Raw genomic sequence first — 12,722 nt, 5'->3', positions numbered from 1 at the left:
ATGTCTGCAGTGGCTTTAGTTACAGTGTTTGTTTGTGTGGTGGGCTTGAAGGACATTTCTTTTTAAATACCATCAGTTTGTTCATTACTCAAATAATTATTCTTCTGTGTGCAGCAAATCTCAGGCTGCAGTGTCTTCTGTGAGGAGAAAGGGGGGAAACTGTAACAAAGAACTAATTTGTTGTGTAATAGCCCACTACCACACAGTCTTAGCTGGTCTAGAGGATTGTCAAGCATGAGGTTTGTGGCCTATTAGAGGTTCCAAACCAGGCCCACTGGATGGCTGCGCAAAGTATGGAAAGTGCAGAGATATTTTTTTTTAATAATTCCTGATATTGTGCTTCCAGGGATAATTCAACACTGTAGCCATTGCCACAAATCCAGGCAAGGATGTTGGCAACACAAAAATGATTTTACAGCGATTAAAAATACATGCATCTCTCAGCTGAAGTGTTATTGCTGGTATTGTGTTACTGTGTCCCACCAAAAAACTAAAGGGAACATTCATGTATCCTAACACAATTCCTCACCCGTAAGGCTACTGCAGGGAGCCCACCCGGGGAACTGTGTCAGTCCCCCCTGTGGTATCTTCACGCCTTACTGTCTATTCTACAGTGTTTTCAAAAAAAGAAGTCTACAAACTCTCAGAATATAAGTCCTTAATGTATTTTATGTTGTGGACCATTTGCAACACACTTGGATCTTGAGTGGACCGAACCAATGAAACTATACGATAAATGTCCAAAAAAACGTTATGCCCTCCTTCATATTTTCTGAAGCTGTGTAGTGGGCCGAATTGGAGTCCTTGCCGGGCTGATTCTGGTCCCTGGGCCTCATGTTTGACACGCTTGACCTTACAGTAATGACAATTTTTGCTTTTGGCTATCATTAAATTTGCTAAAATTCATTATTCTGCACAGCAATGCCTGTTTTTGCGTGTCTGTGCAACTCCAGCTCTTATTACGCCGCGATGCATGCGTATAAAGAATGATGAGGCAGGCCAAAATGAAGCGTGCCCTCTTGACTGCACATGTGTCCTATAATCACAGAGAAGTGTTTGCAGCAGTATTGTGTTACTCCGGTTGTGTGGCAGCAGGTCCTACCAGCCTCCCACGCACACTCAGGAACCTTTAAAGTGACACACACGTCATGTGAGCGACTCGTTTCACAAAATGTCCTGGTGCGTGTGTGCGTCTGCATAGCACAGACTAAAATGACAGTTGGATTTACATTTGCAGGAATGTGCTTTCCAACATGTGTGTTTGCTTGTGTGTGTGTGTGTACACTTTGTCTTCTGCTGAAGCTGTGTATCTCTGCATGCTTCAGCAGTCTGTGTTTGTGTGAGTTGGGTATTCCAGTAATGATCGCGCTTCAACTCGGGCTCCATTACAATGACGCATCAGTGTAGCTTTAAATGCTTGTTACCATGGAAACAGGCAGCCGGCATACAAGTCTGATACTCAGACAATGGACTCTCTCTCTCTTTCGTGCTCTTTATGTCACTTTCTGTCTCCCTCCATCCTGCTGCTCTACCCCTCTGTCTGGCTTTCACAGCATCTTCCCATTCTTCCTGTTTCTTGCCTTGATTTTCATTCATTCACATCCCTCTAACACCCCCCCCCCCCCTTTCCCACTCTCCCGCTTTTCATTCAGTCCGACGTTTTTACCTCTCGCTCATTTTATTCACGTCAACCTTGTCGCGATGCCTCACATCTCTCGCCTCTCTTCTTCCATCGCCTACCTGTTTGTCACATCATCTTCCTCACCTCTTTCTCTTCATCCACCTCGGCCTACTCGTGCTTCATCACCTTTGATTCCCTCTGTCTCCATCTCCTCTTTTTGGCCATGTTTTCTTTCCTTTGCTGTAAGCTCTGTTTGCAGTTATACAGCAAAGCTCTGATGCTCAAACAAACACAAACACACAGACAAACAAGAGCCTCCCAGATATATTTGCTATGGCACACAAGTTATAAAAAAACAAGGTTTTCTGTATCCATGATAGCTGGCTCATATATCAACTTAAACTACATGTAAATTAAGAGGCCAAAGTCACAGGGAGCATAATATATAGCAAGTTGTTAAGCTATGATTGTGCTAATTTTTGGATTTTAAGGGTGAGGCCGCTGTACTTTGTATCCCATAGAATATGTTTATTTTTTGTTTACTTTATTTAAAAAGTGAAAATATTAATTGGCAGAAGCGTATAATACAAATGTGCCAGATTTAGCCATGCAGGCTAATTTCCATCTGGCATCCCCACCAAGTCGATGGTGTTAAATATCAAAAACAGTAACACACACACACACTTAAACATCACGTCTTACCTTGCCAAAGCTGCCCTTGCCCAGCACCATGAGGAAGTTAAAGTCAGACAACTTCATGCGGTCTTGGTTGCCATTGGAGTCGAACCGGGATGCGGCGTTGGCTGACTTCCCTTCTGTGTTCTTCCCAGGACCAATTTTAGCCCTCTAGATGGGGGGTGAGAGAAAATAAAGAAGAAATTAGGCAAAACAAACTTGGCACCCGACTCCAGGATTTCATTGTGAGCTAATATTTTTTTAAAATGTCAGGATGAGGATGTTGGTGTTATTGAGCCATCTGGACTTAATTAAGAAGTACTTTTTGTAGCATTTTAATGTTAATGAATACTATTAGTCATTTTGAAAACAGTTGCATAATTGCCATAAACAGCGATCAAATCAGAGACAGATTGGTAAGCATGACTATAAGACCTAACAACTGAGAATTAAAGATCTGCTCTTAATGGTTTATATGGTTTATATAACCATATAAACCATATACTGTGACTGGTCAATATGGACCAGTCACAGTAGCTCTAGTTTTCTGTAAACTTCCAGGAGATGGCTGTCATGGCTTCCTGGTGATTGCATAGAATGTTTTTTGCATTCACTTTACTGATAACAAGTTACCGGTCACTCAGAACATGCGACACCCTCAACCCCAGGTCACCCGCTGGGAGGCAACCCGTCTCCAAACAATTAGGTCCGACTCTGAAGGTGTTTTTATACCTGCAGTGTTTACTCTGTTTAAATTGAGTTTGGTTTGTTTTCCCTCTTGGTGTGTTTCACTTGTGCAGGTGTGAACACGGTAATCGCTCTTGGGTGTGGACCAAGACGACCACACTGAGACCTTTTAGATGGTTCCAAATGAACTTTAATGCAGTTTATCTATGGTGTGAATGTGATCTGACCTCGATCCGAACCAACTACCGGGTGTACGTTTCAAGTCTGAGCTAAAAACTTCCTGGAGCCATGCATGCTCTGTACTCTGGGATGTAGGAGGTAGTATAGATGTGCAAACGTCTGTATGAGCTAGCAACTAGCCGTGGAATGAACATTCTCCATGTTCATGCTTGTAGCATTCCAGAACACAGAACCTTCTTCCTGTATTTACTTTTGTTGCTCCCGGCCCAGACACAGCTGGCCAGTAAGCAGACTGAATATTCTCATCTAGTAAGTGATGACGCATTTTGGTTTGCTTAGAGTTCACTTGGATTTTTCTCTCTGCAAAAAGAAAACAAACCATGGGGAAACGCTACAAGTTCACAAACTCATCAACTGATTCAATCCAGAGTAAACGAACTGTAGGTGTGAAAACGCCCTGAGACTGACCATTGTGAGAGTCTGGACAGGCTGGGGATGGTTTGCCTCACATAGTTGTGTCTGATCTCCCTTATCAGGGTGGCAACGGAGCGGCAGTTCTTTGCCAGATCATTATTGCAGCCTTTGTGGTAACCTTTAGGATCTTTAGTGTTTCTCCTATTCCTTTGCTTCAAGTTATAAACCTGTTTTTCCTGTTGCTACTTTAGTTTAGTCTTACTGTCTCCAGACCCATGAAACCATATTTGGAAGAACTACAAACCTTAATCTTTCTGGAGTAACCCACCTGGCTTCCCCACTCACCTGCCTGCCTGCAATCTCGTCTCCCCATCTTGGCCTCTCTTGGTAACCCCTCTGTTCCCTCTTGCACAACAGTGTGACGAGTAAGCACCATTTGCTTTTCCCTTTGTTTAATTTAGTTACAGCAGCTCCTTTATTTCTAACTCAGTTTTTTCCCCTCACTAAATCTGCACCAGTCGTGCCTCACTAACTTTAATTTGTTGATTCACTGTAAATAAAATCCCTTTCAATGTCCTCCACTTCTGTGAGTCTGCTCCTTGGGGCCACCTTTTCACTCTTTCTGATAACTATGCTTGGTGAAATTTCCTCTGAATGGAGGTAATGTGAATATATTTGAGATTTTCCCTGATTTATCACATTTAATCTCTGTATTATCATGAACAGATTGCATGTAATTGCTAAATTGACCCCATTCAATCACAACTGGTAGCAGACTGACTCTTGTTGCCAGCTTATTGTCATTTTATTGCTGTTTTGGTGCAACAAAGATTGTGAGTTCATTGCACGCACTCACAGTAATTGTGATCGTGTCACGGTTTTACGGGGTGATTGTGGCTCAAGAGTTGGCAGTTCGTCTTGTAATCGGCACCAGTGTCCGGCAGCCTCGCCTCTGTCAATGCGCCCCAGCTTGCCATCACCAGTGTGTGAATGTGTGTGTGAATGACTGAATGTAGTGTAAAGTGCTTTGGGGTCCTTAGGGACTAAGTAAAGCGCTATACAAATACAGGCCATTTACGGTTTCAGTGACATGTACCACTGTTTTCCTTTGTCTGACTGCAAAATTAATCAAAAACAAGTGCACGCAATAAAACACAGTGTGGCAAAAAGACTTCTACATAGTGCTCATGTGTAAAGTATGATATTTGTTTGTGTTTGCATTTGTAACCTTTACTGGCAAAAACCAGAAAGATCTTTTTTATCATTTTTTTTCAGTTTAGATAAAAACCACTAAGCGCACACAAATAATTACTGACTTTAAGATACTGAAGCCACAGACGTAAACATAACTCCATGCCTTTAAATTTTTACTGTGAAACAATCAAAATGTGTTGAAAGACAGAAATCTTTCTCGTTGTGTTTCGTTTATCATTTATTCTGTTTCATTTTCACCTTCATCTTTATAGATTTGGCCTTTGTCTCTAACTTTCCATTTATTCGTGTGTATCAGCAGCTGTCAGTCCTCTGCTCGCTCTTCATTTCTAACCATTTCTCTGTCTCGACCTTGTCATTCCCTCTCGTCTTATCTCCCTTGTAAGAATTTTAATCGTATTCTCTACTTTGTTAAGCCGCGCTTCAGTTTTAAAATGCTCTTAGTATATTAATCTTAATTAATACATGCGTCCTCGCTCAGAAACAGAGGTACAGGCAGAGCACATCTAATCTTTTTCCAATCTTATCTTAAACTGATGATCCACACTGACGGTCTCTGCACTTTTTGTCCTGTGCCGCTGCAGTCATTTCCTCACTGCCACTGCTCTGCGGCTCCCTGCACTGCGTGTGGTGCACGCCATACAGTTCTCAGCTCATCAATGGATAAAAGCCTCTATCTGTCTCCATCTGTTGTCACGCAAACACACACAGACACACAAACAAGCGGGAACAGTCAAGGTGTTTGCGAGCAGCGGAGCATGCTGAAGGCAAAGCCTGCAGAGTAATGCCGCTCTTGCACTAACTCTGTCTAAAGCAGGAATGTCAAACTCGTTTTATACAGTGGGCTACATACAGCCCACTTTGATCTTATGTGGGCCGAACTGGTGAAACTCCAATTTCTGTCAGTGTAAAAGGTTTAACTACGCATTCAATCAATGAGAGATCTTAATGTAAGACAAAGAAGAGCAATTGTAACATTATGTCTCAGGTTTTCTACATGGTAAAGAAATGCTGCTGTAGTAAATGAAAGAAATCTGTCAGCATGACTCTTTGAGCTTAGATTGGAAGAACGTGTGTAAATCTATAACTGAATTACTTTGCTGTACTGTCAATGTCCATGAGGTTTAAAACTACAGTTAAAAGACCAAAATCTATGCCCTCCTTTACATTTTCCAAAGCCTGCCAGCGGGCCAGATTGGGGTCTTTGTCAGGCTGATTCTGGCACGCAGGCCTTATGTTTGACGCTAAAGCCATGCAGATGATAAAAAACCACCAGACAAATGCTGAATGCAAACAGAAGGATGTCATTAAAGGTCCTCAGAACTGAAACCCCACCCCGCAAAACTCTGTGCCCTCTTAATTACAAGTAGATTTGGGTACTGGCTGAGTACAATAAGGCTGGGACAAAATACTGATGTACCAATATATTTTACTGCCTTCTCTGGTGACACAATTATCAATATAGTGGTGCCAAATTTAATCAGAACATGCGCCGAAGAGCGTATACCAATCTCAAAAAGGCAAAGTATCGGACACGGTAAAATAAAGTGTTATTACTTCTTAATTTCCACCCCTAAAATACATTTAAAGCACTTGTTAGTGATGCGGTTTTTCTACTCTAAAAGTTACAGTTACCACATGGTACCAATGTGTGTTGCAGAAACTCCTTTGAAATCAATTGATATCAGTCCGTGACACCAGGCAAACACTGCTCCCCCAAATATCAGTGGTGACGCTGAAGTCCCAGCTGTCTTCCAACAAGCTGTTCTAGATGCTTTTCCCACACATTTACAGTGAACTGTAAACCGAATGTAATCAGCATACAGGAAAATTTATTGTAAAGGTCAAATTGCCTTCTCCTTCATATCTTATTCTGAGTTTCATCATGTGTATGAGATGGAGGCATCTGTGTCTTTCTTTCTCATTGCAACCTCTCTGAAGGCTTCACCCCAGAGGTTGAATTCAAGCTTGCGTGGACGCGCATGTTTCTGTGTGTGCGTGTGTGACATCTGCCCCCCCCGAGAATTTGTCTCAGTAAACGTCTGAGGAGCGTGACCTTGAGGAGACATGGGAAAGAAATACAGATTAAAAGAAAGAAAATCACAAGGCGGGCTGCGAAGGTGACAGCGGACAAAACAGATAAGTCAAGGAGGGAGAGGAAAGCTGAATGAGGACAGGGAGGAGGGACGCTGAGAGAAAGGGAGGATAGAAGGCAGGAATAGCTTCCCTATGAAGCCAACATTCAAACAATTAGCCATAAAGAATACTGCAGCGCACTTACATTAAACTTGTAAATGTTAAAATAAAGGCGCAATCGAGAAGAGTTATAGGAAAACTATCTAATGAAGGGAAAATCTCTTTTTTGTAATCGTCCCCCGTGCAAGGTCTGATCCATTAACAGTTTCCTAGCTCTTGTGAACTCATCTCTCCTTGTGCGTGTCAGCCAGCTGCCCTCTAAACCCGCTCGCCTGCAATTCACCTCTCAGGTTTGCAAACCCTGCCTCCCTCCTCCCCGCCAGCTCAGCCACAGACCTCCGGGGCACGCCACTTGCCTGGAACTTTCCACTCTACACTTCCCTCCACAATCAACCTTTTAAACTCTGATTCTGTGTCCTGCATTTTTAGTTCACCGTTTCTTGGTCAAAACCTTAAAAGTTTTATCCCCCTACACTCATGTCGGCCTTCAACAGAGGAAACTGTTTTATCCCCCAGTGTCTGTGTGCAGACACGAGAGTGGTGCCAATCTTCTTATCAATTAGAAAAAAGTCCCATACACATGTCACATACAGAACCGTGTAAAAGTCTTCATTTCTTCAACTTTATTTCTACAAATTCTGCTTCTTAGGAGCCAGACTTTATAGTAATTTTTTACGTAGTCTTGAGCAATTGTTCTCCAGGCTTTCTGAAGCTCTTTCAAAGTTTTTTATTTTCTGTTAAGCCACTTAACTATGAGCCACGAGTCATTCTAGAATAAAAAAAGCAACTAACTCAGGGGATGACCCAGCATTGTGTCTACACACAACAAAGAACCAATTGTAAATAGTGTCTTTCCTTTGTTACTAGTAGCCACAAAAATACATAATTTGTTTCCATTTCTTCACTTGAACCTGCAGCTTCACAGACATAAAAAGTAATATTTTTGCACCATCAGGATTAGCTAGATTCAGAAAAATGAGTGGATCTCAGTATGGTGTGCAGCATGTCTCTAAAAAATTTAAGGAAACTGTACAAGTTGAGAACAATAGAAGCGTCAGACCTGAAAAAAAAAATTAATGCATGAAAAAATTGGGGGTGGGGTTAAAGACCTTTGGGCAATACTGTATTTCAAACAAACTGTGTATTTTTCATCTTTTTTTTTTTTAACATGCCCTGCAAGAACATTTTCCTAAACTGTGACAGAAGCAAATTTGCTACTAACATCACTATTTTAACACATTCACAAAAAGTCTTTCAGGTTTGTGGCTGAGTGTCACAAAGACAGAAGGAGGCGAGCAAAAGAGAGAGAGAGAAAAAAAACAAAGTGGTTATCCTCAACGCTGCCAAATGAATGGGCCTACTGGTCAGCTGTTACTCACACACACACACACACACACAGACACGCACACACACACACACGCACGCACGCACACACTGGGCCTGCAGTGTGCCAGACCGGATGGTGCTATAAGTGTGCCTGCCAACTGCTAACAGCTCTCCCAGAGTGGCCCTCACTCAGACACACACAGATGCATAGTCCTCACACACATGCACACACACACACACACGCATGCACGCACACAGGTAACCCTTTAATCACCTGTGCTGTACGTCAACTTTTACAATTTTAATGCACACACACCTCAAATTTCTGCCGTAGCTCCTCGTTGCCCTCCTCCCCCTCCGGAGGGACGGGTACATTGAAGTACTCGCCTTCTTCCTGGGAGAGCAGCTTAAACCTAAAGTGAGAGAATATTTCCAGTCAAATCAATTCCCAATTAGTTTATACAATTGGGGTGTTTAACTGCTGCCATTAACTGAAGCTGCTGACAGTTACTGCACCAATTTAAGGGCCTAAAGAATAATCAGGCCATTATTTACCAATTCATTCCCCTTCATGGTATTTTAACAAAGCCTGAGATGGGCTCAAAACACAGTGGAGACGCTTATCGTCCCACAAAATCAATACTATATAGTTTTCACATTTTTAAATAGCAAATCATTTGTGCTTGGCCTTTATAGATGCAGGGAAACAGATCCCTGCTCTTTACTTTCTTTGCTGTTAGGAAATATGCCTCCTCAGCCAGTTAGACTGTCAGATCTGAGCTGTGTTTGTTAAAAAAAGACATGGGAAACAGATATGAAGCGACACTGTTGTTTATCAGGAGCTACCTTTCTGGTTTCTGTACTCCACTTACTAGCAAAAATCTGCCCTTTAAGCAGCAAGGTGGAGCTGTTACCGAAATTAACACATGATAACAAGCTGGTCATGGTTGCTTATCTCATAATAAACACTTATTAATGACAGCCACTATGTTTGCATACTGATGGAGTTTGTGCTAGCTCCTTCAGACTGTCAACAATATATAAAAGGTATCACCAAAACTTTGAATCCTATAATGAACTCATACTCTTACATGTGTACATTTACGGTGCTGTGCTAAAGTCTCAGGCTGCCCCTCATTTCTTTATATTTTTTTTTAGGAAAATGGGAAATTTATCGAAACATGTGCAATCACATGCGGAAATAGTGTGTATATAAGACAAAAACAGAGTTGGTACATTTCCGATTAGGCTTCGGATTAGGCTGCATCTCTGTGTCAGGTCTCTGCTGGATTTTTTCCCCCCATTTCTTAAGGACATAACTTCTGCTGAATCTGCTGAAAGTCATATGTTGTAGATAGTTTTTAGGACTGCTACTTCTTCCTTTGTCCTCTACTTGTCCAGTTTCCTCAAATTTTTTTAGGGACATACTGCACACTGTGCTGAGTGCCACGTTTGCAGCTAATAGCACTCTGGGAATCACCCTGTTGGTGCAAAAATATTGTTTTATGTGTCAAACTTTGACATGTTTTTTAGTTTCAAGTAAAGAAATTGGAATACAATTGTCCTATGAGACAGGATACTAGTAACAAAGCACCTAAAGATGCTATTATATGGCTCTTTGCTAATTATGAATGCCTTTTTTATGCTTTAATGACTCTTAGGTCAGCATTAAGTGGTTCAATAAAGAAAAATACTGGACTGAAGGTGGGTGAAAAACCAGCCAATGTCCAATGAAAAACCTTAGAAGAGCTTCAGAAAACCAGAAGAAAGTGTGTCTCCTTGGATACAGAATAATAATAATAAAAAATCAGGGGTGACTCAAGACTTCTGCACAGTAATGTACACACTGTACATATCTGCAAACTATTATTAGGACACAAGTATGTTTTAGCATTATTTCAAATACCACAGTCTCATACAGAGCTTTAGCTTTACTCGCGCTCTGTATCTCCTCTCGCCAGCGAGTGTGAGCCTTCTGGGCTGCTCGAAGACAGAATAGAGGAAAACTTGCACAGGTTCACTCTGAACATCAGGTTTTTAATGGCATCTTTCCGCCTCCACCATTCCACCTCAAAATCTGGCATCTCATTAAAAACCCTGACAGGGCAGCGTCAGCAAAAAACAAAAGAGAGGAAGATGGATATAGAGACTGGGCTACAGATAGAAAGTGCAGGAGGGAGGGAGGGTGGTGGAGATAAAGAAGCAGAGATAAAGAGATGGGGGTAGAGTTGCTCTGGCGCTGAGTATAATCAGACTAAAAAGAGGAGCTCTAACTAAAGTATTTCTCCTACAGCGCATTAATGAACAAGGTCACCTTTCCCTCCTCCTCCTCTACCACCACAGTTTCTCTGCCTCATGCCTCTCTACACCCTCTTCTATTCCTCCTTTTTTTCCATCTCACCATCCATCCACCCCTTGTTTCTGGAGCTCCGAGATGCCAAAGGACAGTGATCCCATGAAGTCATTGCGGCTGGTCAGGTCCCAGTCCCACATCTCCACTGACAGACGGCGGTCCTTATCGTATTCTTTCAGGTGGCTGCGAGAGAAGGAAGGACAAACAACAGTTGGATGATGGCTGAGAGTGATAACTGTAGGTGTGGTTATTGTCAAAGGTTTGAGTTTTAAAGACACACGGGAGCAGTGTTGAATTCATCCTTTTTCATCTTCCACATTTATTCCTGGGATCATTCCTCTGATAAGGTATCAGGAAAGCTTTCCATCTTTCTTCTGTGCATACTTTTTTCTTTCTTTTAGACACATTGATAGAAATGATAGCATTTCAGAGTGAACATCTGCATTTCCACGGTAAATTCAATGTGCCTTATTAAGTAAGTCACTGGAGCCAACTGTGGCAAACGACCCCAAAAGCAAGGTTTTACAAAAATGAGGCGCCAGATGTTTTTAACCGAGCGCCAGCGGTTACACATGCTTGGAAAGACGAGCATAATGCGACGCGGTCTCAGATCATTGCACTGAGCGAGTGAGGAGAAGACAAAAAAGAGATAAAGGTACACAGGAAAGACAGGCTGATAAATAAATAAGATAGCCTCGCACTTGGCGTGATAAGGCCTTACAATTTAAAGGTCTCGTTCCAGGTGGGGTTGAGGCAGCACTTTATGGTCTTGGTCTTCTGTTTACTCTCGCTGCGGGGATCCGGGATCAGTTTAAGCTTCACATAAGGGTCTGACAGACCATTGGGGTCCATGGGAACCAGATTCCTGGCCTCTTTGACTGAAGGGAGAAATAAAAAGAAACAAGATGTGTGAGGAAAAAAAGAGAATAACAGAATTAACACTAATTTAAAAGCAGCATTGAAAGTTTTAAATTATAAACCTTTCTTTAGGATAAGTACTCTGCACAACACTGAGACAAAAAAATACACAAGCGTGTAAGAAACCACAGCTTTAATATGAAGGTGAACTATTTCTACATATAAATGTAACTAAATGTAGCTAAAAGAACTTTAATGATCACTCTCATAAAACAAGCTGAATTGGGAATGGTGGGAATTTATGGTGGGAAAATATGAATATAAATTAATGCGGACATAATTTTAATTATTACTATTCTTAAAACTTAAAATAAAGAACAAATATGTTTATTCAAATTTCATTTTTGACTAACTTTTAAGGACACACCACCTGGTTTTAGCCAAATATTTATAATCCCATATATCTGCACTCACTTTTCTGCTGCCTCGTATGAATTTTCCTGCTTGGTGAAGCTGAAGCAAATATGCATTTGTTTTTATTTTTAAAGTGATAAATGAGCTGACATCGCTTTAAATAGAATTACTGCCTGGCAGTGAATACCCACGCCAACCAATCTATTGGTTGTTTTAGTTGTATTGCATCCACGCTGGTTCATAAGAGAAACTTTATTATTCATGCTTGGTCAATAAAGCAGATTTTGACAGAACAATGGTTCAAAATTGGATGTTGCTGCAAACAAGATACAAATTCTAAAATCTGGATGCTTTACACACGTCTTCAAGCCTGCAGCAGGAAAGCTCTACAACCATTTCAGGGTGGGTACTATATGAAATATGGTCAGAAACCTCCCTGCTGTTATGTGTTTAAACTGTGGCAGGGGTTTCCGCAGAACACTCATAATGTCAGAGCAACCTTTTGGATATAAACGGTCATCATTTCATTGAATCCCATCAGACATTTTTATAAAATTCATGTCATAATTACCAAACAGATTCAAACGGAGCAAACGAAGTCGAGGCCAAAAGCAGTAGCTTTTATTACTGACCCTGAAAATAATCAGTAATAAATGATTTTGCAAAATTTGAGGAATTTTGTTTAACACGTTCCTCACATATTGCATACCCAAGTTGGGTTTAGCCATCTAATAAAAACTTGCAGTCACTCCATCTTTTAGACCAAGTTAACAGTTCAACTTCAAC

The 12,722-nt window shown here is 41.4% G+C and overlaps 1 protein-coding gene across 2 annotated transcripts in view; it reads right to left on the bottom strand.

Annotated features, from left to right (window-relative positions):
• prkcbb (protein kinase C, beta b) overlaps positions 1–12,722 on the bottom strand; it is a 105,107-nt gene that overhangs the window by 44,850 nt on the left and 47,535 nt on the right. For both annotated transcript variants that reach the window (XM_085158146.1, XM_085158145.1), the window contains exons 6-9: positions 11,386–11,542; positions 10,713–10,847; positions 8,628–8,724; positions 2,324–2,467 (exon numbers count right to left, since the gene is read on the bottom strand). In XM_085158146.1, coding sequence (XP_085014272.1) covers positions 2,324–2,467; positions 8,628–8,724; positions 10,713–10,847; positions 11,386–11,542 — 533 coding nt within the window. The remainder of the gene's footprint in view (positions 1–2,323; positions 2,468–8,627; positions 8,725–10,712; positions 10,848–11,385; positions 11,543–12,722) is intronic.

Source organism: Neolamprologus multifasciatus, chromosome 4 (genome assembly GCF_963576455.1).
Source record: "Neolamprologus multifasciatus chromosome 4, fNeoMul1.2, whole genome shotgun sequence".
Classification (NCBI taxonomy): Eukaryota; Metazoa; Chordata; class Actinopteri; order Cichliformes; family Cichlidae; genus Neolamprologus; species Neolamprologus multifasciatus.
This window is presented reverse-complemented; position numbering and strand designations above follow the sequence as displayed.